Source organism: Xyrauchen texanus, chromosome 22, assembly GCF_025860055.1.
Source record: "Xyrauchen texanus isolate HMW12.3.18 chromosome 22, RBS_HiC_50CHRs, whole genome shotgun sequence".
Lineage (NCBI taxonomy): Eukaryota > Metazoa > Chordata > Actinopteri > Cypriniformes > Catostomidae > Xyrauchen > Xyrauchen texanus.
This window is the reverse complement of record NC_068297.1, coordinates 36,707,171-36,730,402: the sequence shown is the minus strand read 5'-3', so window position 1 is coordinate 36,730,402 and position 23,232 is coordinate 36,707,171. Positions and strand designations below refer to the sequence as shown.

Sequence of the window (23,232 nt, the reverse complement as noted above, 5' to 3'; positions counted from 1 at the left end):
CTCTCCTCCTCAGGTGGGGGCGCCCGCCAGCACAAGTGCGGCCGCAGCGCCTGGGCCGGCCTGTTGGAGGTGCGGGGACCCAGACCACTTCCGGGATCAGTGTCCGCTAATGGAGGTGGGGATGGTGGTGCGGGTCTCCGACGTCCCGCAGGCTGCCCCCAATCGGGCTGGAGCATACCGGATTCCGGTAAGGATCGGGGGGGGATTTACCAAGCTTTGCTGGATACCGGCTGCAATCAGACCACCATCCACCAACGCTTGGTTCAACCCGGGGCTTTGGGTTTAGCTAAACTGGTGAGGGTGAGGTGTGTGCATGGGGATGTTCACAATTATCCCATGGTGACTTTGGCGATTAAATTCAGGGGAAGAAACCATAGTGTGGAGGCAGGGGTTAGTTCCCGCCTCACTCATCCGCTAATCTTGGGTACTGATTGGCCGAGTTTTAAAGATATTTTAGAGGGTATTTGCGCGGATGGGTCCTGCATAAAGAGGTGTGCGGTGTGCGATGCTTTGGCAGGGGAGGCGGAGCCGTCCTCGGCTGCTCTGAATGACGAGGGAAGGGGTGAGGTGGCCACCCCTCCTCTCAGGGAATTCCCTGAGGGGGACTTCCCTCTAGAGCAGTCGCGGGACGAAACCCTTAAACACGCTCTTGATCAAGTGAGAGTAATTGATGGTCAACAGCTCCGGCCGGGCATCGCCATTTCATACCCATATTTTGCCTTGATTAAAGATCGGCTATATAGAGTGACGCAGGACGCTCAAACAAACGAGGAAGTGACACAATTATTGATTCCACGGAGCCGCCAGGAAATGGTTTTCCAGGCGGCTCACTATCATCCTATGGCCGGTCATCTAGGGGATTTAACAAAGGGTTATTGGCAGATCCCCTTGACACCAATGTCCCGTGAGAAAACAGCCTTCACGACGCCGTTTGGATTACACCAATTTGTGACGCTTCCTTTCGGTTTGTTTGGGGCTCCGGCCACGTTTCAGCGACTCATGGATCGGATCCTCAGACCTCACACCACGTATGCCGCTGCCTATTTAGATGATATTATCATTTATAGCAACGATTGGCAGCGGCACATGCAACATCTGAGGGCCGTCCTGAGATCGCTGCGTCGGGCGGGGCTCACAGCAAACCCTAAGAAGTGCGCGATTGGGCGTGTGGAGGTACGGTATCTGGGGTTCCACTTGGGTCATGGCCAGGTGCGTCCCCAAATTGATAAGACCGCGGCGATTGCGACTTGCCCTAGACCTAAGACCAAAAAGGGGGTGAGGCAGTTCCTGGGGCTGGCTGGCTATTATAGAAGGTTTGTGCCTAATTATTCGGACGTCACCAGCCCGCTGACTGACCTCACTAAAAAGGGGCTCCAGATCCGGTGCAATGGTCGGAGCAGTGTCAACAGGCGTTTATGCAGATTAAAGCCGCACTTTGTGGGGGCAGCTTCTTCATGCACCTGACTTCTCTCTCCTTTTATTTTGCAGACGGACACTTCAGACAGAGGGCTGGGGGCCGTACTCTCGCAGGTGGTGGAGGGGGAGGAGCGCCCAGTGCTGTACATTAGCCGGAAGCTCTCTTTGAGGGAGACCAAGTACAGCACCGTGGAGAAGGAATGTTTGGCCATCAAGTGGGCGGTCCTCACCCTCCGGTATTACCTGCTGGGGTGGGCCTTCACCCTCTGCTCGGATCACGCCCCACTCCAGTGGCTCCACCGCATGAAAGATACTAACGCCCGGATCACCCGTTGGTACCTGGCTCTCCAGCCCTTTAAATTCAAGATGGTCCACAGACCGGGGGTGCAGATGGCTGTCGCCGACTTTCTCTCCAGAAATGGGGGAGTGGTAGACAGGCCGGATGGTGCCCCGGCCTGAGTCGGGCGGTGGGGGTATGTGGCAGCGGGGGCGTGGTCAAGCGCCCGTCCGTGAGAGGAAAGCGGTAAGGGCGCTTACACCTGAGCTAAATTATGCCTAACACCTGTCTCTAATTCCAGTGAGCACGAGGAGAGCGGCATAAAAGCAGACTCAGAGCCTCCAGTCAGGGAGAGAGACGACAAGCAAACTCAGTGTTTGACATTGTATTGTGTGTGATAAGTAATACTGTGAGAAACAAAGGGAATTAAAAAGCTTACCTTGTGGCGAAGACCTGTTTCCTGTCCTCCTTCCTGTGAGAAGTGTTACAGCATGTTTTCAAGATCCATGTACATTTACAGGATGAGGTCATTTTACTGGACCAGGTGCATTGTACTGTGCAAACACGCTTTCCTCATAATTATTTAATACTGCAGGACAATAATGCCCCCATATACACTGCTACAAACAATAAAGAGTGGTTTCATGAACTCTAGCATGAATCATTGAATCTTTATGGGCAATTTCATTGGAGCTTAAGTAGATTTCCAGGTTCAACCTGTAAAGAACCGGAGAGCAGAATGATGCAATATCCCACATAAATACGAGTTTAGAACTGTTCTAAAAACAGAAAATAAGACATTTCTGAAACAAGGTTACTGTAGTATATGTAAACATGAATGCCGAACACAGCTTGCAGTGGAAGGGGCTGGGCATCAGTGTTGCACCACTGCAGTCATGATTACTATGACCCTTCATCATACAGTTTCATATTATATGCACAAGAAGACACATTTTAAAATTTTAAAACAGAAGGCAGGTGAGAGTGATACCTTGTCGCTGTAGGTGGCACTGTTGAGCACCAGGAGCGGAGTAAAGAGCTGAACAATGAGGTCTATGCTGAGGATTTCCTGTTGCTGCAGCTGAAGGATGTGTCTGAAACAGCGGTCCCACAGCAAAGCACTGTAAGCTGACAGACACGACCTACATGCCCCCAACAGGACAAAATAATATAACAAACATTGAAACATCATAACCTACCTACTGTCAAACAAACACACACACACACACACACACACACACACACACACACACACACACACACACACACACACACACACACACACACACTTGAAGTCAGAAGTTTACATACACTTAGGTTGAAGACATAACAATTTTAACTACTCCACATATTTAATATTAGCAAACTATAGATTTGGCAAGTCAGTTAGGACATTGTTTTTTTTTTTTCAACAATTGTTTACAGATAGATTGTTTCAGTTTATTTGACTATATAACAATTCCAGTGGGTCAATAGTTTACACACCAAGTTAACTGTGCCTTTAAGCAGCTTGGAATATTCCAGAAAGTTATGTCAAGCCATTAGAAAAGTAGCCAATTAGCTTCCGATAGGTGGTGTACTGAATTGGAAGTGTACCTGTGGATGTATTTTTAGGCCTATCTTGAAACTCAGTGCCTCTTTGTTTGACATCATGGGAAAATCTAAAGAAATCAGCCAAGACCTCAGAAAAAAAAATTGTGGACCTCCACAAGTCTGGTTCATAATTGGGAGCAATTTCCAAACACCTGGAGGAACCACGTTCATCTGTACAAACAATAGTATGCAAGTATATACAACATGGTACCACATAGCCACATACCGCTCAGGAAGGAGATGCATTCTGTCTCCTAGAAATGAATGTGCGAAAAGTGCGAATCAATCCCAGAACAACAGTAAAGGACCTTGTGACGATGCTGGAGAAAAGAGTTAGACAAGTATCTATATCCACTCTAAAACAAGTCATATATCGACATAGCCCTACTACTGTTTGCAAGTGCACATGGTCTAATGAAACAAAAATGTAATTGTTTGGTCATAATGACCATCGTTATGTTTGGAGGAAAAAGAGTGAGGCTTGCAAGCTGAAGAACACCATACCAACATTGAAGCATGTGGGTGGTAGCATCATGTTGTGGGGGTGCTTTGTTGCAGGAGAGAGTGGTGCATTTCACAAAATAGATGGCATCAGGAGGAAGGAAAATGATGTGGATATATTGAAGCCATATCTCAAGACATCAGCCAGGAAGTTAAAGCTAGGTTGCAAATGGGTCTTCCAAATGGACAATGACCCCAAGCATACCTCCAAAGTTGTGGCAAAATGACTTGAGGACAACAAAGTCAAGGTATTGGAGTGACCATCACAAAGCCCTGACCTCAATCCGATAATCAATCTGTGGGCAGAACTGAAAAAGCCGGCCTACAAAGGAGGCCTACAAACCTGACCCAGTTACACCAGTTCTGTCTGTAGGAATGGGTAAAAATTCCAGCAACTTATAGTGAAAAGTTGTGGAAGGATTCACAAAACATTTGACCCCTAATTAAACAATTTAAAGGCAATTCTACCAAATACTAACAAAGTGGATGTAAACTTCTGACCCACTGGGAATGTGATGAAAGAAATAAAAGCTGAAATAAATCATTTTCTCTTCTATTATTCTAACATTTCACATTCTTTTTTTTTTTTTGTAATTAAAATATTTTATTAAATCTTACAATAACAAAGAAAAGCAATATCTATATCTATATCTATATATATATATATATATATATATATATATATATATAATATAAGGGCTGTCAATCGATTACAATAATATAATTAATCACATAAAAAATATTAGCTGAGAAAGCCCCTCATATAACAATAATTCAATATATAATGATGAAATAATTATATATATTTATCTTTAAATATTAAAAATTATATATATATATATATATATATATATATATATATATATATATATATATATATATATATATATATAAAAATATTCAGATAATTAAAATGCATTACATTCTTGTGGCAGGAGAGTAAATAATTGATAAGACAATACAAAAAGTAGCTTTAGTAAACAATGTATTGTTTACTACCATAATATTGAACATAAGCCATCATTGGCATACAGTTCACAGCAATCCATTTCGCAAGTGAATTCGAGATTTGAGGGCTTGTTTAGAATCTCGGGTGCGTTGCATCATAAACATAAAATATATTTTTTAATACTTCTTGAGTTCCCTTAGTTCGGATTTGCGCTCTAACAAGTGCTTTGAATGCAAGAACGTAATGCATGTTTGTGTTGTGCTACCTGCTGAAGGGTTGTTTTGTTCACTGTATAAACTGCACGTTGCCATACAGCTGTAGTTTAACTTAACCTCTGGAGTAAACAGGTGGTACTACAAGCTTGCATGTCTCAGGAATCTTCCTTATTATGGTCCAGGGGCATAGCATACTTTTTCATAAAAAAATTAATACATTAAATCGACAGCCCTAATATATATATATATATATATATATATATATATATATATATATATATATATATATATATATATATATATATATACATACATATATATATATATATATATATATATATATATATATATACATACATACACACACACACACACACACACACACACATACATACATACACACAATCAACATTTAAACCCCAAAACCCCCATCCCCCTCCCCAACCCTGCACCTAACCCAAAAACAACCCTGTGGTCACACATAAGTAAATATATAGAAAAAAACGAACTGAACCACATACAAAAATATATATATAAACTTTATATCTATATCTATATCTATATATATATATATATATATATATATATATATATATATATATATATATATATATATATATATATATAAAATAATCATACCTCACTTAAAACTATACTACACTACTCTTCCCACGCCCCACCTGAGAGCCCTCCAATATCTCCAAATACGTGCCCCATTTCCAGACAAACAAATCCAAGTCACCTCATCGTCCCAATGACACCTCCTCATAAGCCGCCACCCTCCCTATATCCGTACACCACTCCAGATATGGGGGCGCACCAGCTGACCTCCAACCCTTCAAAATAACCTGCCTGGCAAAGGTCAGAACCCAGTTCGCTGTATGACTATCCCCACATTGATGACCGCCCCATCGCCCAGAACACAAAGTCTGGGGCAAAATGAAACCTGAGTGCCTACCACATCACACACAAAATTCTGAAGCTTCAACCAGAATTTCTGGATCTTGACACACCGCCTAAAAACATGGGCCATGTCTTCATCCTCCGATTGTACCACAGTTATGTCTGACGGGCAAACATGCAGTTTACTGTGTGTGTAAAGGCCTGTGGACGTGATGGAATGTGTGCTCAACATATGTGTGACTATTTGAAGGTGTGTGCAGAAAAAGGAATAGCTTTACATGTGTGCTCTCATGACTGCTGAGAAAATATATGGTGAGGATTTTTACTTCTCAAAATAAGCTGACCAGGGCTAAAGCACAGGAATAGCCCCACCTGGTTAGAGGACTGTATATAATGAACCAAACCCAGAGATGCGTTAGTTGTTGTTGTGGTTTTACTGCAGGCAACTCGGCTTTATGGTATGATAATAAAGTCTATTCTTCTGAAATCAAAATCCCAAAGATGTTGAGTGATTTTTCACAAAATTGGCAGAAACTGCTAAATTAGCAAAAATGTTTGACAACATTTTTACATCTAGCTGGATCAGGGAAATTGGACATTAACTTTTACACTCGATCTTTGTCCTTTTTTAAGAATCAGACTGATCTGGGCTTGTCATGGTTGGGGGAAGCTTTCCATTCTATAATTATTCTGTATAACTTCTAGCAAAAGTGGAGCCAATTCTGTAGCATAAGATTTAAAAAATTCAGCAGCAAAACATCTGGCCCCAGAGCCTTGCCTGTAGGTAAGGACTTAATTACCTCGTCAAGCTCCTCCAAGGTTATCTCAGAATCAAGAGAATTAATTATGCTCTGTCATCAGTTTAGGGAGTTCTTATATTTCCACAAAGTTTATAATATTTTCATCGGTAGACAAAGATGTGGAACAATAGAGAGAAACTTGTTTTTCAGCTTCTCAGAGTAGCTTCTTTTAGCCACTCTGATTTCCTTTTTCAGTGTGTTCCTGGCCTGATTATACAAGACTCTATCCCCACCCCTGTAAGCCTCCTCTTTGGCATGACGAAGCTGTCTGAGTTTTCCTGTGAACCATGGTTTATCATTGTTGAATGATAAAAATGTCCTAGTAGGGATGCACATATCCTCACAGAAACTGATGTATGATGTAACAGTATCTGTGAGCTCGTCCAGGTCTGTAGCTGCAGCTTCAAAAACACTCCAATCAGTGCAGTCAAAGCAGGCTTGTAGTTCCAGCTCTGCTTCATTAGTCCATCTCCTTATAGTCCTTAGAACTGGCTTTGTTGATTTTAATTTCTGCCTGTAGGTCTGGAGAAGATGAACCAGACAGTGATCAGAGAGTCCCAAAGCTGCACGTGGGACAGAGCGATATGCATCCTTTAATGTTGTATAGCAGTGATCCAATATATTCCTGTCTCTGGTGGGGCATGTAATGTGCTGTCTGTATTTGGGCAGTTCGCGTGTGAGATTTGTTTTGTTAAAGTCCCCAAGAATAATAATGACTGAGTCCGGGTATTGTTGTTCTGTGTCTGAGATTTGATCAGCCAGCTGTTGCAGCGCTCAGTTCCCAGACGCGTTTGGAGGAATGTAAACACTCACCAGAAAAAACGAAGAAAACTCCCGCGGCGAGTAGAACGGCTTACAGTTAATAAAGAGCGCTTCCAGATTAGGACAGCACATCCTCTTTAGTGTTGTTACATCTGTACACCAACTTTCGTTGATGTAAAAGCATGTTCCACTGCCTCTCGTTTTCCCCATTAACTCCGCGATGCGATCCGCTCTGAACAGCTGGAAGCCCGGCAGATGTAATGCGCTGTCCAGAATGGCTTCACTCAGCCAGGTTTCAGTGAAGCACAGTGCAGCAGAGTTTGAAAAGTCCTTATTAGTATGTGTGAGGAGATGTAGTTCGTCCGTTTTGTTTGGAAGAGAGCGGAGATTTGCGAGAAGAATGCTCGGCAGTGCTGTTCGAACACCGCGCTGACGGAGTTTAACCAGCGCGCCAGCTCGTCTCCCTCGCCTGCGTCTCGTAGCGCATCTAAACAACACAGCAGCGCCTCCAACTAAAATGTCCAGCAAAATGTCCGAATATTGAAAACCGGGAAAGGATTATCTGGTATGTGCTGCCGAATGTTCAGCAGTTCGTCCCTGGTAAAACTTATTGGTAAAAGATTGCTAAACACAGGACAAACTAACAAAAACAACAAAATAATTGGAGAGCTCCACACCGAGGCGGCCATCTGCGGCGCCATGTTGTTATGCAGCAGAGCTGCAATGTAAGGTGCTAGCCTGCCATTGGGAGCAACTTGGGGTTCAGTGTCTTGCCCAAGGACACTTCGGCATGTGGAGTCGTGTGGGCCAGGATTCGAACCACCAACCCTGCGATTAGTGGCCGATCTGCACTACCAACTGAGCCACACATGGTGGGTGTGATCACATTAGAGATAATTAGCTGAGCCAGGAGAAATTGTACATCACTTTGTTTCATACAGATTACATTGCTGGAGAATATTTGTTTTAAATTTGAATTGTTTTATTTAAAAGTAGATATTTTAAGATTTATTTAGACATATGTTTCATGTTTGTGTGATAAGTATTCGTGGAGTTTCAGTTCATTTCTTTGATATGAATAGATATATGCGCGCAAACCCAGGGACTGCTTCCAGCTCACCCTTTTTATTTTCTTTATTTTACAAAAGCACAAGGTTTTGTTGTTATTGTGAGTGTACACAAATAAAAGTAGACCCTTTATAGTCTCTAATGTTGTCTTAAACTTATCTGTAAGCCCCAAAATGGCAGAGAATTTGATATTGTTTCCACTGTAAAGACGAAAAATCCAGCAGGACACGCCGGCACGTCCGTCGACCCCAGAGGGTTAATTTAATGCCTCGCCATGGCAACACCATTCGATATATAAAAAAATCTGTTCTCAATTTAGCATCTTTAACACCTTGATATCTTTTAAAATGTTTGATTTATTATCTCTAATATCATGTTTTTATGTGTATAAATTATATGTGAATATTCCCAACAATCTCTGTATAGGATATGTGATTGGTATCATATTTATGAAATATCTCAAATCTGTGTCTTTATTAAATAAGAATTTATGGAAACACATCTTATGGGCAATATTAAATAACAGCTAAATTGAGTGATTTGTTCATCATTTTAATTTAAAAGCAGCAGAATTTAAAATGCATCCACTTTATTAGCAACAAAGCACTTGAACATGAATCAAGCAATATCTGCCTTTGATCTCGTAGCGGCTGATCCACTACGAGAACTGAGAACTGTCCGACCTTACAGCTCTTATTTCACTCCTCCCCAGACCACACCAGCCTGCTCTCATCTACTTTCAAGGAGAGGTGTTTGGCATCTCAAATGGGCCTAACATGAGGGTCCACTGATGACTAAACCATTTTTATAACCAGGGGGTAAATGGGGAAAAACCCCAACTGATCCTCTTCAAGTAATCAACAATGTATAATTTCAAAAAAATATTGATACTGATTCATTTTTATGCAATCAAAATTGTTCACTCATTCACTAATTCCTATATAGTGAATGGCAGTGAGTGCACTATATCTCAGCAGTGAGTGAATGAAATGAGTGCGTGAATTCGAATGCTGACGTATACACAGAGCATAGGAGCTCAGGGGCTGTCGCAGAAAAAACGTCATGACCTTTGAACGACACATGACCTTTTAAAATAATTGGGCCCGGTTGCATAAAGCACCTTAAGTGTAATTTTCCCTTAAGAATGCCCTAAAGTTTCCCTTAAAATTAAAGGAGTTGCAGAAAATAACCAATAAGTGTTATTTTAAGGGGTTATAAGTAAAACCTCATGATCCCTTTCGGTTTCTCTTAAGTATTTATTTTTTCCTTTCGAACACCCTTAAAAAACTTTAAAGGAATAGTGCTTACCCTGCTGATTCACCCGTTACCTCTTTAGTTAGTGAAGCTTCTCTTCAGTGTGATATCACCTGTACCATTGATCTCACTGTGTAAACCCTGTAAATCTCAGTAAATGCTCTCGCACTTGGTTTCAATAACTACAACTTGTGTGGCTTGAATTCCTGAGAGTCATATAGCTTATATATTTCTGCTAAAGTAAAAGCACAAGTAGATAATGCAAAAGCATTGCTCCGAAATAAAGGATGGTTATTTACTGCAGTAAGGTTTTTTTTATTATTATTATTTGGAAATATTTTTCTTTTATATTGTTTTAAAATAGTTTTGAGCACGCGTCAGAGATGTACGAAAGTGAACATTAGTAGTTAAAAAGTATATAAATATTGTTTGGGTTCAACTGTTTGCGTTCAGAAGAACTTTGATACACCCTAAATATGCATTTTGGACTGCATTCACTTGCATTGTTTAAAGGCGGATGCAAGTGTTGAATAAAGCCCCTTAAGTGCCATTTTTCTAAGTAAACTATAAGGTTGGGAAGTTAAAGGGTTTCAAAAAACAAGATGGCTTAGTCTATATAACCAATTTAACAGTACAGTAGGTCAAGGTGATTTATTTTGTGATTGAAAAACTATCGCAGGAGTACATATTTGACCATCACATAATATGAGGAATCATCAACAAGCTGGAGGGTGATCTAATAGGAACACACACAGAAATGTACCTAGTATTTTCTGCTCTTTGTATCTTTATAAATTGTATAAATGGATGCATTAATATCATGACGCAAGTTAATTTGCGATATATTGCAAATATGTACAATACTGTGCAAAAGTTTTAGGCACTTAATAGGTTTTTAAAAAAACATTTGTCTTAAGATGGTTATTTATATCTTCAGCTTTTGTGTGTCAATAGGAAAAATACATTTTAGACTATCAAAAATTTATTTTGCAAATAGAAAATATTAGAATAGAAGAACAGGGAGCTCTCCAACAGATGACATTGCCCCCACAGAGACCACCACTGAACATCGAGTCAGTCTGGGATTATATAAAGAGACAGAAGTGATTGAGACAGCCTAAACAGAAGAACTGAGGTGAATTCTCCAAGAAGCTTGGTACATCCTATCTGCCAACAACCATGAAAAGTGTCCAGGTGTACCTAGGGGGATTGGGGCTGTTTTAAAGGCAAAGGAGGCCACACCAAATATTGATTTAGCTTTTTAATGTTTACTGGACTTTGTATGATGATAATTGATAAATGAAAACTATTTATGGCATTATAAATAGTTGCCTGAGAGAACGAGGGAGGAATGTGGCAGGGCGGAGGGCGGGGGCGGGTCGTGATCATACACCCGTTCCCTTATCAGGCTAATCAAGACTCCGAGAGGGATAAAGGCCGACTGCGGAGGATTGTGCGGAGAGAGAGAGATAGTTTACGGACATGTTATGTGTGTGTGTTTTGGCTTTTGCTTCAGATTTATATTAAAATATTATTTATATCGTCAAGCCGGTTCGTACCAGCGTCTACCACCTGCAGACCGATGGAACGATTTAATAAGACCTTGAAAAATTTGATTCGTAAGTTTGTACACGAAGATGCTAAAAAATGGGATAAGTGGCTCGAACCCCTGCTGTTTGAAGTAGGAGAGATCCCGCAAGCCTCCACTGGCTTCCCCCGTTTGAACTACTGTACGGGCGCCGGCCACGGGGCGTGCTTGACATCATATGGGAAGCTTGGGAGGAAGCACCTACGGATAGCAAAAATCAAATTCAATACGTTCTTGACCTTCGAGCAAATCTCCACACTTTGGGATGGTAGTGGCGAGAACTCAACTACGGCGTATCCCTCCTCCTTCCCGGATTTCGGCACCAGTGTAAAGCAATCAATGGAAAGGAGGAGGCGAGAACTGGCTTGTCAATATAAATAATAGTTTAATATAAAACTTAAAACAGAAGACACAAACACACATGACGGACATGTCCGTAAACTATCTCTCTCTCCCGCACAATCCTCCGCAGTCGGCCTTTATCCCTCACGGAGGCTTGATTAGCCTGATAAGGGACCGGGTGTGTATGAGCACGACCCGGCCCCGCCCTCCGGCCTTATATTTAAGGGAAAAACTTAAGGTGTTTTATGCAACTGGGCATTGGGCCTTACTTGTTATTCTTATTAAATAATATTTTAATACAATAAATCTTCATGATTCATGATCATTTCGAGCGATACAGAGGAATTATCAAACATAAATAAAAATATGATATGTTTGTTGAAATTGAAAATAGTTGCTGGCTCCAACTGCTAACAGCACTTACATTGTAACCAGTTATTTTAGAAGTTATTATAATATTTCTAATCTTGTAAACCTCTTATTTAATGTTGTACAATAAAATGCTGTCAAACATGTGGTTTGAGAGGTGATTCTAACATTAGTTTTATTTAGATCTCAAACTTTATATCTCACTGTCCCAACTTTATGGCATTTTATAAAAAAAAAAGAAAAAAAAAAAAAGACATCCTTGTAACTGATCTTTTTGTATTATTGTTCTCAAATTCATATTGTGTTTGAATGCCAATTCCTGCCAAGTTTACCCAGATAATTGTGCAGATGTGGTCTTTTGGGAATCATCACCAATGGAGCTTGGCTGTCCTCTATTGGGCCTTTCTGGTACTGTGTCTGAATAAAAACTGCCACCAAAAAGGAAATTATTTGATATATCAACCTAAAATTTGGATCAGATATGGGTTACTCAAGTGGCTTTGATTTTTTTATATTTTTACATTTCAGTTGATATTTTTAGTATATTTTATTTATATAAAAACATTTTCATTACAATAAATTAAACTTCTAAAAATTGTTTCACTTTAAAAACTGTTTTACTTGCACAATAAAATGCCAAGTGTCTTCTTTAAAAAGAGACCAGGCTTAGGTCTGTACTCCCTAGCATTCATCAGTTACAACCATTTAAGTTTACACCCAAATATAGGAAGAAAGGAATAATAACAATCAATGTGTTGCCATGGCAACACTATTTAGGATATAAAATATCCCTTTACAATTTTACACCAGCAGTGTCTTGGCATTATTCGAAAGAATTTTGAAACAATTCATGTAAACACAATAGGGCTATTTCAAAAACCTGTTTAATTGCCTTACTTCCTGCTGACAGTTTGTGTCGCTATGACCGTATCCAATAACAATAGCAATACATGTAATCAGCCCCATTACCAAACATACAGCTGGATTTTCATCAAAATCATACAATGCACTCAGAATATATAAAGAACTTCCTGTTTACCATTTTGCCTTTAATTTAGTGCCTTGCCATGGCAACACTGTTCAATATATCAAAATTATGTTTGCAATTTAGCATCTTCAACTTTTTTGTATAATATTGTGTAAATTTGGTTACACAATATTTGATTACTTTTGTCAAAAGGTGGAGCTACAGAGCTCCCAGGCCACGCCCATGTGTTAACTTTTCCCAGGCCTAATGGCCGACAACTCTGTGTGTGTGCAAAATATCATGAAAATTCAAGCATGCCAAGTACCTCAAAAACAAGTGAACATAATAATAAAGAATAAAGAAAATAAAAAGGAATGATGACATTTAATGTGTTGCCATGACAATATTATTATTTTATTAATGTATTTTTTTTTATTTGTTAATGATTAAATCTGCACTGTCTTGACATGATTAAAACATTTTTTTGAAGCAATTCAGGTAAACATAAGAGGGATATGTCAAAGTCTGTTGAAAGTGCCACACTTCCGCCAGTTGGTGGTACTACGACCGTGACCCACAATAGCCACATCAATGTGATCAGCCCGCAAGGCCAAAAATACGGCTCAATTTTGATGTAAATCTCTCAATGCATGCAGAAGTTATGAGACACTTCCTGTTTCCTGTTTTTTTATGATCATTTATCAAATCGCCAGTTTTATATATCTGCACTTATATAGCGCTTTTTTTTAACCTTAGAGGTTACCAAAGCGCTTTACACTGTGGTCCATTCACCCTTTCACACACACATTCACACTCGCACTCATACACCAATGGCGGCAGAGCTGCCATGCAAGGAGCTAGCCTGCCATTGGGAGCAATTTGGAACCCCAAAAAATCAAATGTGATTTTTTTAAATTTTTTTTTAATAAATTTGCCAAGATTTCAAACAAACTTCTTTCACGTTGTCATTATGGGGTATTGTTTGTAGAATTTTGAGGAAAATAATTAATTTAATCCATTTTGGAATAAGGCTGTAACATAACAAAATGTAGAAAAAGTGAAGTGCTGTGAATACTTTCCCGATGCACTGTATATTTTGAGAAAAAAAGGTTGTGCATATGAGCTGACATCACTTCTGTAACAGCTTTGAATTTATTTTTAAGTCTGTAGTTTTGACTGCACCCAGGGGATAAACAATTTGCATATATACATTTGATTGAATATGATGTGATAAAATGCGCTCACCTAAAATGTGCTGGTTCATGTTATGGAAAAGAGTGTAACTGAACCATGACCAGACAACATTAAACAGGAGTGCTCCGGTCCGGAACTGGACTGTGGATAGCTTGAAGACCGGCGATGCTGTTGTTGCATGTGTCGCGTGTTGTTAAACTCAATACCGAGTTTAGCGCAGAGAGGGCGCCTATTATGCCATTTGTGAAAGTAACAAGCTACTCACTACTTGAATGCTCTTTTAATTGGTGTGGAGCGGAGGGGGGCGGGGCCGGTCGGAATATCGCGTGCCCGGTCCCCAATCAGCCTGATGAGGCGCGCGAGGGATAAAGGCGGCCGGTGACGATGGCTCGAGAGAGAGAGAATTACGGACATGTCCGTCATGTGTGTTTGTTTATGTGTTTAAGTTTCTCATTAAAATATAATTTATGTTGACAAGCCGGTTCTCGCCTCCTCCTTTCCCATCCTTTAACTGTGTTACAATTGGATACTTTCATACTCTTACTCAAGTAATTATTAGTGTTAGTACTTTTAATTCTACTTGAGTAATTCTTTTTTTAAGTAATTGTAATTTTACTTGCATACAGTTTTTGGCTACTCCACCTCTGAATGTGTATTAGTCAGACTATATTATTCCAATACAACCATATTACAAGAAAAAACAACAGTTAAAAAAATCTTATAATTAGATGCCATGACTACAGAAAGCACTTTACCTGATCTGATCTGGCTTTGTTGCTGTTGACCAATGAGTGTTGATCAGATCCTTGGGTAACAGACATCCCTGAGACAGACTGCAGGACAACAGGGGCAGCTGCTGCAGAACCACAGCACAACATGCTTGCACATCCACACTGTCCAGACTCCCACATTGACTACATATACTGCAGATTATATAAAGAATCATCAGCCAAGGCATGAGTGTAATTATACACATCTATATCAAACTGAGATTTATTTATCCATAAGTGCATGCAGACACATTTAAAATAGGGAGAAAAATAATCTGCCAAGTTAATCTTTTGTAAATGTTTTTACACTTTATCATAACTGATCTACACTGGGTTACTATAAAAATTCAAATTTATTCAAAACCCCTTTGTAAACCAAGATTTATTGCTAGAGTGTTGTTTGTGCCAAATTAATGGCACTTAATTTAAAGTAAAAGCACTTGAAGGCAAGATAACGCGATTTCCTCTAAATCTGAACACTATACCATCATGAGGAGACAAAGAATCAAGCAGGGAAAGAAAGCATCGTCCCTCTCTGACCTGATGATATCTCTGAGTTTCTGCTCATTGATTGTACTGCTTCGGTAGAGCCATATATCTTTAGCGCTGAGACGTTGCTCGATGTAGTCTAGAAGATGACACAATCCTTCCATGGATAGCCTGGGTAAATTTACAACAATAAGAACAAATAAACGAGTCGTTTATACTGATTTTATACTGATATACCATATGTCACTGTGTTTAGCCCATTATCTTCAAGCTGTCTTTACCATTACACTTCTTGTAAGGGCAATTCTGTTTTGGTTGAGATTCAAAATAATGTGATGTGTTTCCAAGTGAAACAGGATATTCAACTGGATACTTATCCATTGGGAATTGTTTGGATAGTAAAAAGTAAAGTCATTATTATTTGTATAGTGCTTTTCACAACACACAGTTTCAAAGCAGCTTTTCAGGAAATCATGCTTTAACAAAAAAATGAAACGGTAATATCTATAAAGTCTTAGAGTGATTATTGAGTAGTTTGATTAAATATGATTGTAAATTGTCTATAGAAATTAAATAATAATTGTATTTAGAACCACTGTGAGCAAGCTGAATTTGACTGTTGCAAGGAACAAAAAAAACATAAGATGTTGGTTAATGGACAAAAATATCCTTGGGAGAAACCAGGCTCACTGTGGGGGTCAGTTCCCCTCTGGCTAAACAACATGAATATAATGTCAATATTAGTTATTTATGTGCAGTGCAAGTCATGGTTTCACATTTTTAAATTAAGCAAGCATTTTAAGCAAAAATTATAATAATAAAAAAAAAGAAGTTTAATCACTACTAAAAAGATTCATGACTAATGTCTTTGAAGTCCATCCTGGATTACCTGCAGAAGTTCACATTGATGCATTGTCTTTTGTTAGTTGGCTGATGACGGCTTTTGCTGGCAATTAAATGATAGTCTATGTATTCAATTTCGAGAGTGTAGTCCATCAATGTGATGCAGGTAGAGATGTGTGCATTCATCAGAATGGAGCCAGCCCTGTATGCAAGTTTACAGTCGATTGTGGAGGACTACTTCCTCCTGAAACACTGCCTACAACCACTTATGAGGCAGCTTTTTGAAATAAGGAAGGTTAAGTTCGCCCTTAGGGACATCTTGACATATCGCAATGGTAGCACTTTTTCAAATCTATTTATAAATTAATTTATTTTAACAAGTGTCAAGATTTAAAAAATACTACAACAGTAACCTAAAACAATGCAGAAAATAGTATGGCTATTTTTTTTTTTTTTTAAATGAACGCACACCGAATGTACATGAATCATTTGCAATAGAGGGCAACAGTCGGGTTTTGGAAGAAATAAAAAAAAAACAACAAAAAAAAAAACAAATAAAATAAACAAAATGTACATTGGGTAATTGATTTTAACAGTTTTATATCTTAAACAGGGTTTGAAATGAACTTTTTGGCACTTCGGCCACTGTGGCTAGAAGATTTCCAAGGTCACTAGCCACTCAGAATTTTCACTAGCCATAATCCCCCCACCTCGCAAAAAGTGATAAAGGTAACTGGAGACTGTAACTGCATGCATTTGTTTAGACTTTTATTTAAGCAAGAATGAAATTAGTTCAGCAGGACACAGGCCTAATGAAGTGACCTATAAAATATCCAAAGGCAAATGCAAGTTAGAACAGGAGTAGGATAGAGCAGGAGAAAATTTGGCAATAATGTTTTTCCATAGTTCATGGAAGTTTCAACCCCTTCAAATTGTATGATTTAATTGATAAGCAACATATACGATATGTAGACTCAAGGTTCAGACAATGGCATATGAAGTATTCCATGTCTTATGGTTGGAGTTGGCATCAGTTCATCCTCTGAAGTCCATCATAATAGGCTGAAGTGATGTTTGGCTGGCACCGGCTGCATTTAGTCATCATCATTCAGCAACACGAAGCAGGAATGGTGCTGGATCCAGCTAGATCTGGTGACCTCAGGATAGGAGTCCCGAGGTTGAGACAGGGAAACAAATAAAATAACATTAGCATAGATGCCATTCAATTTATTGCAGAGTTATAAATCATGATAAATGTTTCTGGTTTCTGGTTCCGGCAGACCCAACTAAAGCAGCCTAATTGTGGGTTGGAGGATAAATTAGGTGTATGCCTGGCTAAATAGTTGAGTCTTTAGTCTAGACTTAAGTGTGTCTGCATTTCAAACAGTGTTAGGGAGACTATTCCATAGTTTAGGAGCCAAATATGAAAAATACCTACCTCCTTTTGTGGATTTTTATATTCTAGGAACTATTAACAGGCCAAAATTTTGCGATAGTAATGCATGTGATGGAATATAGCATGGTAGAAGGTCACTTAAGTACTGCGGAGCATGAACATTCAAAGATTTGTACGTAGTTAACAGAATTTAAAAATTAATACGGAAGGTAGCCAATGTAACAATGATAAAATGGGGCTAAAATGATCATATTTCTTGGTTCTCGTTAGCACTCTGGCTGCTGCATTTTGAACCAATTGAAGTTTATTTATTGATGTTGCTGGACATCCTCCCAGTAATGCATTACAATAATCTAGTCTTGAGGTCATGAACGCATGAACGCATTAATTAGTTTTTCAGCATCAGCAACAGAGAGCATATGCCTTAATTTAGCAATATTTCTAAGGTGGAAGAATGCTGTTCTACAAACACTGGTAATTTGATTTTCAAAGTACAGATTGGTATCAAATATACACCTAAGTTCTTCGCTGTTGAAGATGATGTAACAGTACATCCATCGAGAGTCAAATTATATTGTAGTGGCTTATTTTTAGAGTTTTTTGGTCTAATAATTAGTACCTCTGTTTTGTCAGAATTGAGTAGAAGGAAATTTCTGGCCATCCAATCTTTTATATCATTGATACACTCTGCTAATTTCGAGAACTGTGAAATTTCATCAGGTTTTGAGGAAATATAAAAGTTGTGTATCGTTGGCATAGCAGTGGAAACTTTTTCCACGATTCCTGATAATATCTCCCAGGGGAAGCATATACATGGAGAAAAGCAGAGGCCCTAAACTTATCCCTGTGGCACTCCATATTTTACTTTTGTTTGGTTTGACAATTCCTCGTTTACATAGACAAAGTGGTAGCGGTCTGCTAAATATGACCTAAACCATGCTAATGCAACTCCACAAATGCTAACATAATTCTCTAGCCTATTCAAGAGAATGTTGTGATCTATTGTGTCGAATGCAGCACTAAGATCTAAAAGCACTAGAAGAAAAATGCAGCCGCGATCAGATGATAAGAGCAAGTCATTTGTATCTCTGATAAGTGCAGCCTCTATGTGATGAGGCCTAAATCCTGACTGAAATTCTTCGTATATACTATTTCTCTGTAGAAATGAACATATTTGGGAGGATACTAACTTTTCAAGTATTTCTGACATAAACGGGAGATTTGAAATCGGTCTATAATTAGCCAGTTCTCCAGGATCAAGTTGTGGCTTCTTAATAAGCGGTTTGATAACTGCCATTTTAAAGTTTCTTGGGACATGTCCTAAGCATAGCGAGGAGTTAATAATATTAAGAAGAGGTTCTGAAATTACAGGAGATACCTCTTTTAAGAGCTTAGTTGGTATAGGATCTAACAAACATGTTGTGGCTTTTGATGTTTCGATAAGTTCTGTTAGCTTTTCATGACCTATGACAGAGAAGGATTGAAATTGCATGTGAGGAAATTATTAGACACTGTTTTCTGAGATGCTATGACAGATGATTGCATAATTCCAATTTTATTTCTGATTATTTTATCTGTAAAGAAATTCATGAGGTCATTACTCTTGTGCTGCGACGTAATATCTGGTTCTGTTGAGGCTTTATTCCTAACCAATTTAGCCACAGTACTGAATAAACATCTAGGATTGTTGTGGTTATTTTCTATGAGTTTACTCAAATATGCTGACTTGGCAGCTTTTAGTGCATGTCTGTATCTACAGACGCTATCCTTCCATGCACCATGAAATATTTCCAATTTAGTATTTTTCCAACTGCACTCCATTTTCCGAGCTGCTCTCTCTTGACAGCATGAGTGTGATTATTGTACCATGGTGCAGGGCTTATTTCTTTAATCGAAGTGGGGTGACAATATCAAGAGTGCTAGAGAAGACTGCATTTATATTTTTTGTTATTTCATCAAGTTCTTCTGGGCTTTGGTGTTTATTGAAAGTATGAGATAGATCTGGAAGATTATTAGTGAAGCTATCTTTAGAGGTCGAAAGAATAGTTCTACCTGAACGATAGCATGGTGTAGATTGAGTAACATTAGATGATTGCAGCATACAAGAGATGAGGTAATGATCCGAGATGTCATCGCACTGCTGCAGAATTTCGATATTATCAACATCAACTCCATATGACAGAATTAAATCTAGCATATGATTATGGCTGTTACATTTTGTCTGACTCCAAGAGAGTTGAGAATATCGATAATTGCTAATCCCAATGTATCATTTTCATTATCTATGTGAATGTTGAAGTCACCAACAATTAAAGCTCTATCTACAGTGACAACAAGATCTGATAAAAAATTTGCAAATTCACCAAGGAAATCAGAATAAGGCCCGGGTGATCTATACATTGTAGCAAGGACAAAAGACGACAGAGATTTTTTATTTATATCTGATGGTGTCACATTAAGCATTATTAGATCAAAAGACTTACATTTATATCCTTTCCTCTGAGTAACACCAAAAACATCACTGTAAATTGTAGCAACACCTCCTCCTCGACCCTTCAGACGAGGCTCATGCTTATAATAATAGGCTCATGTTTATAACAATAACCTGGGGGAGTAGATGCATTTAAACGTATATATTCATCCGGTTTAAGAAAAATTTCAGTCAAACAGAGTGCATCCCATTTATGATCTGTAATCATTTCATTAACAATTAGTACTTTGGTAGAAAGAGATCAAATGATTAGTAGCCCTATTTTTATGTGATGTGTATTTTTATTTGTTTGTTTTGTTCAAGTTTGACCTTTTTTCTAAATGATTTAGTGAGGGTATTGTGTTTGGTAGTTCGGGGAACAGACACAGTCTCTATAAGATATCTAGGTGATACAGTCTTCTACAGTGTTGTAGTTTATGTGACCTGTGTGACATCTCAAGGCAGCTAGCAGACGTTCTGATTAACCAGTTTGTCTGCTTCCTGACCTGGGCCCCAGTTAGTCAAATACTATCATTATTAAGACTATGAGCCAAATTACTAGAGAGGAGAGTGGCACCTTCCCTGGAAGGATGGAGTCAGTCTCTCTTTAGCAGGTCAGGTCTACTCCAAAAACTCTTCCAATATGGACAATATAGACATAAATCCTATTTTATTCTTCAGACACCACACAGACATCCAGCCATTCAGTGACACTAATCTACTATAAACCTCATCACCACGATGAGCAGGGAGGGGACCAGAGCATATTACAGTGTCTGACATAATTTTTGCAAATTCGCACACCTCTTTAACATTATCTTTAGTGATCTCCGACTGGATGTTGATCTCCGACATTGTTAGTGCCGACATGTATAACGATTTTAGAAAAGCTACGTTTGGCGTTAGCGTTTGTAAATTTTATTTGATGTCAGATGCTCTGGCCCCCGAAATGCAATTAACAATAGTGGCAGGAGTATCCATTTCAACGTTCCTTACAATAGAATCGCCAATAACAAGGGCTCTTTCAACATGATTCTCAGTGGGTGTATCACTGAGTGGTGAGAATCGATTGGAAACCCTAACAGGAACGGGAGAGTGGGGTCTCTTTGCTGAGCGATTATGCCGCCGAGACGTCACCCAAATGCCCTGCTGCAGGGGCTCTACAGACGGAATCTGTACTACTCACATCCGAAACAGTATCTACCGGCTTCTCTTTCTCACTGACCTCCACTAGCATTCGGATGCGAGTCTCTAACTCATTAACCTTCTCCGTCAGCCTGACTAATTCCTTACATTTATCACATGTAAATCCCTCACTGCTGACGGAGGAGGCTATTGTAAACATGTGACATGCAATGCAGGAAGAAATAACATGAGCGGATGACATGACTTACCGCAAATTGTTTGTTGTTCCTGAGCGGTGAGCGTTTGAGATTGATGTGAATCCCTCACAACATTGTTTGTTGTTGTTGGTTGTTCTTGATAAGCGGTGCTTTGAGATCGATGCAATAATCTGTGTACCACAGAGGAGAAAAAAAACGGGTGCGCGCTAAAAACGCACGCAGCTTAATCACGATAAAAATAGAACGCAGATGCAGGTGGAATGTGCGCGCAGTTGAATTTATAATACGAGGAAAAACCCGATGTGCGCTTAAAAACGGCAGATGTTAAAGATTAAAGGCTGAAAAAAAATATATATGTGATACTAAAAAACTAGCAGGCTACAAACACAGACTCTAGCTAGGTACCAGCAGCAACAGGTAAAATACACACAGTTGAAAAAGTAGAAAAGAAGAAAAACCTGAAACGCTGTAAAATGACAAAAGATATAACGATGAACGATGAATATAACGATGAACGTTTGAGAATAAGCAATGCTAAGCAGCCTAAGCATGCTACAAACAAACTCTCGTGCAGCGTACTTGTGCAGTTAAGACAAAATATGCCTACAGTATATTCAAGATCTATTCTCTAAAAGCAATTCTAAATATCTTATATGCAAGTATTTGTATTTTTAATATCATATTCATAATTCTTAGATGACAATTTGTTATTCTGCAGTATAGTTGCGAAAAAAAAAAATTAGTTTTAAAAGGTTTACATATTTATATTGGAAAACAAGCCAAAACAAAACAAATCAAAAACATATTTTGTTGCTGTGTATAATGGGGTGAAGACTACCCTCTCTCATCATTCTGTTCACTTCAATCCATCTTTAACAAAAAAAATTAAAAATCTCTCATATTAATAAAGCTGCGTATTGCCAATTGTCTTCACAATAAGAAATGCACAGTGACATATATTATGATTCAATAAATCCTGAGCCAATACGTTATAATCTAGCTGCAGCAAGCATGCACGCTCGAGGGACAAGTGTTCATTTTACATTTTATGATTTCTTTCTGGGTACAGGATTAGCCCATCATATCATTCCTCTTGATTGATGTGCACACGTACGATACTGGCACAGGAGATTAACTGTAGTTAGAAGTTTGTTGATGGTGCAAAAGCGAATTTTAGATTTTTGTTTAGTGTTCATCCAAATCAAAATTTAACAAACACAACAAAAATTCTGACCCAAAAAAAGGAATTAATCTTCTCTACTCCAAAGCGCAAGTTCAACTTTGGTGTACTGTAAGGTGGACACAAGTTTTATTAATAATTTTTTTTTTATGTCCTATCGCCATGCAGGATCGCTTATTTTACATGACGGTGTAAAATAGCCCACAAGTTGCTTTTAATATTTTAATTAGTGCAATTTGTGTTAACCTAACTTCCAGTGTTAAGGTTGACCATTACGTAAGAATTGCTAGCTAGCATCCCCCCTCCAAACATTTCAGCACCCCAATCCAAATCATCTTCCAACACCTGATTCCAAATGACTCATGTTACATTCAAAGACGTCCAAAGTCACATGATGTGTGAGGAACAGAGCTTAAGGTTTTAGTAAGCCAGGCACATTTATATAGAGCGACAATTAAAAATAGCACAGACGGAACGGAAGAACGCATCTTGTGAGAACTGGACACATTGACGAACTCTATGGAAAACAGATTGCTGATGATT

General features: G+C 38.9%; 1 protein-coding gene across 6 annotated transcripts in view; it reads right to left on the bottom strand.

The window, feature by feature from the left end:
- kiz (kizuna centrosomal protein) overlaps positions 1-23,232 on the bottom strand; it is a 93,534-nt gene that overhangs the window by 39,323 nt on the left and 30,979 nt on the right. For all 6 annotated transcript variants that reach the window (XM_052153245.1, XM_052153244.1, XM_052153247.1 and 3 more), the window contains 3 exons: positions 15,509-15,628; positions 14,954-15,121; positions 2,685-2,835 (listed from right to left, as the gene is read on the bottom strand). In XM_052153245.1, the coding sequence (XP_052009205.1) occupies positions 2,685-2,835; positions 14,954-15,121; positions 15,509-15,628 (439 nt within the window). The remainder of the gene's footprint in view (positions 1-2,684; positions 2,836-14,953; positions 15,122-15,508; positions 15,629-23,232) is intronic.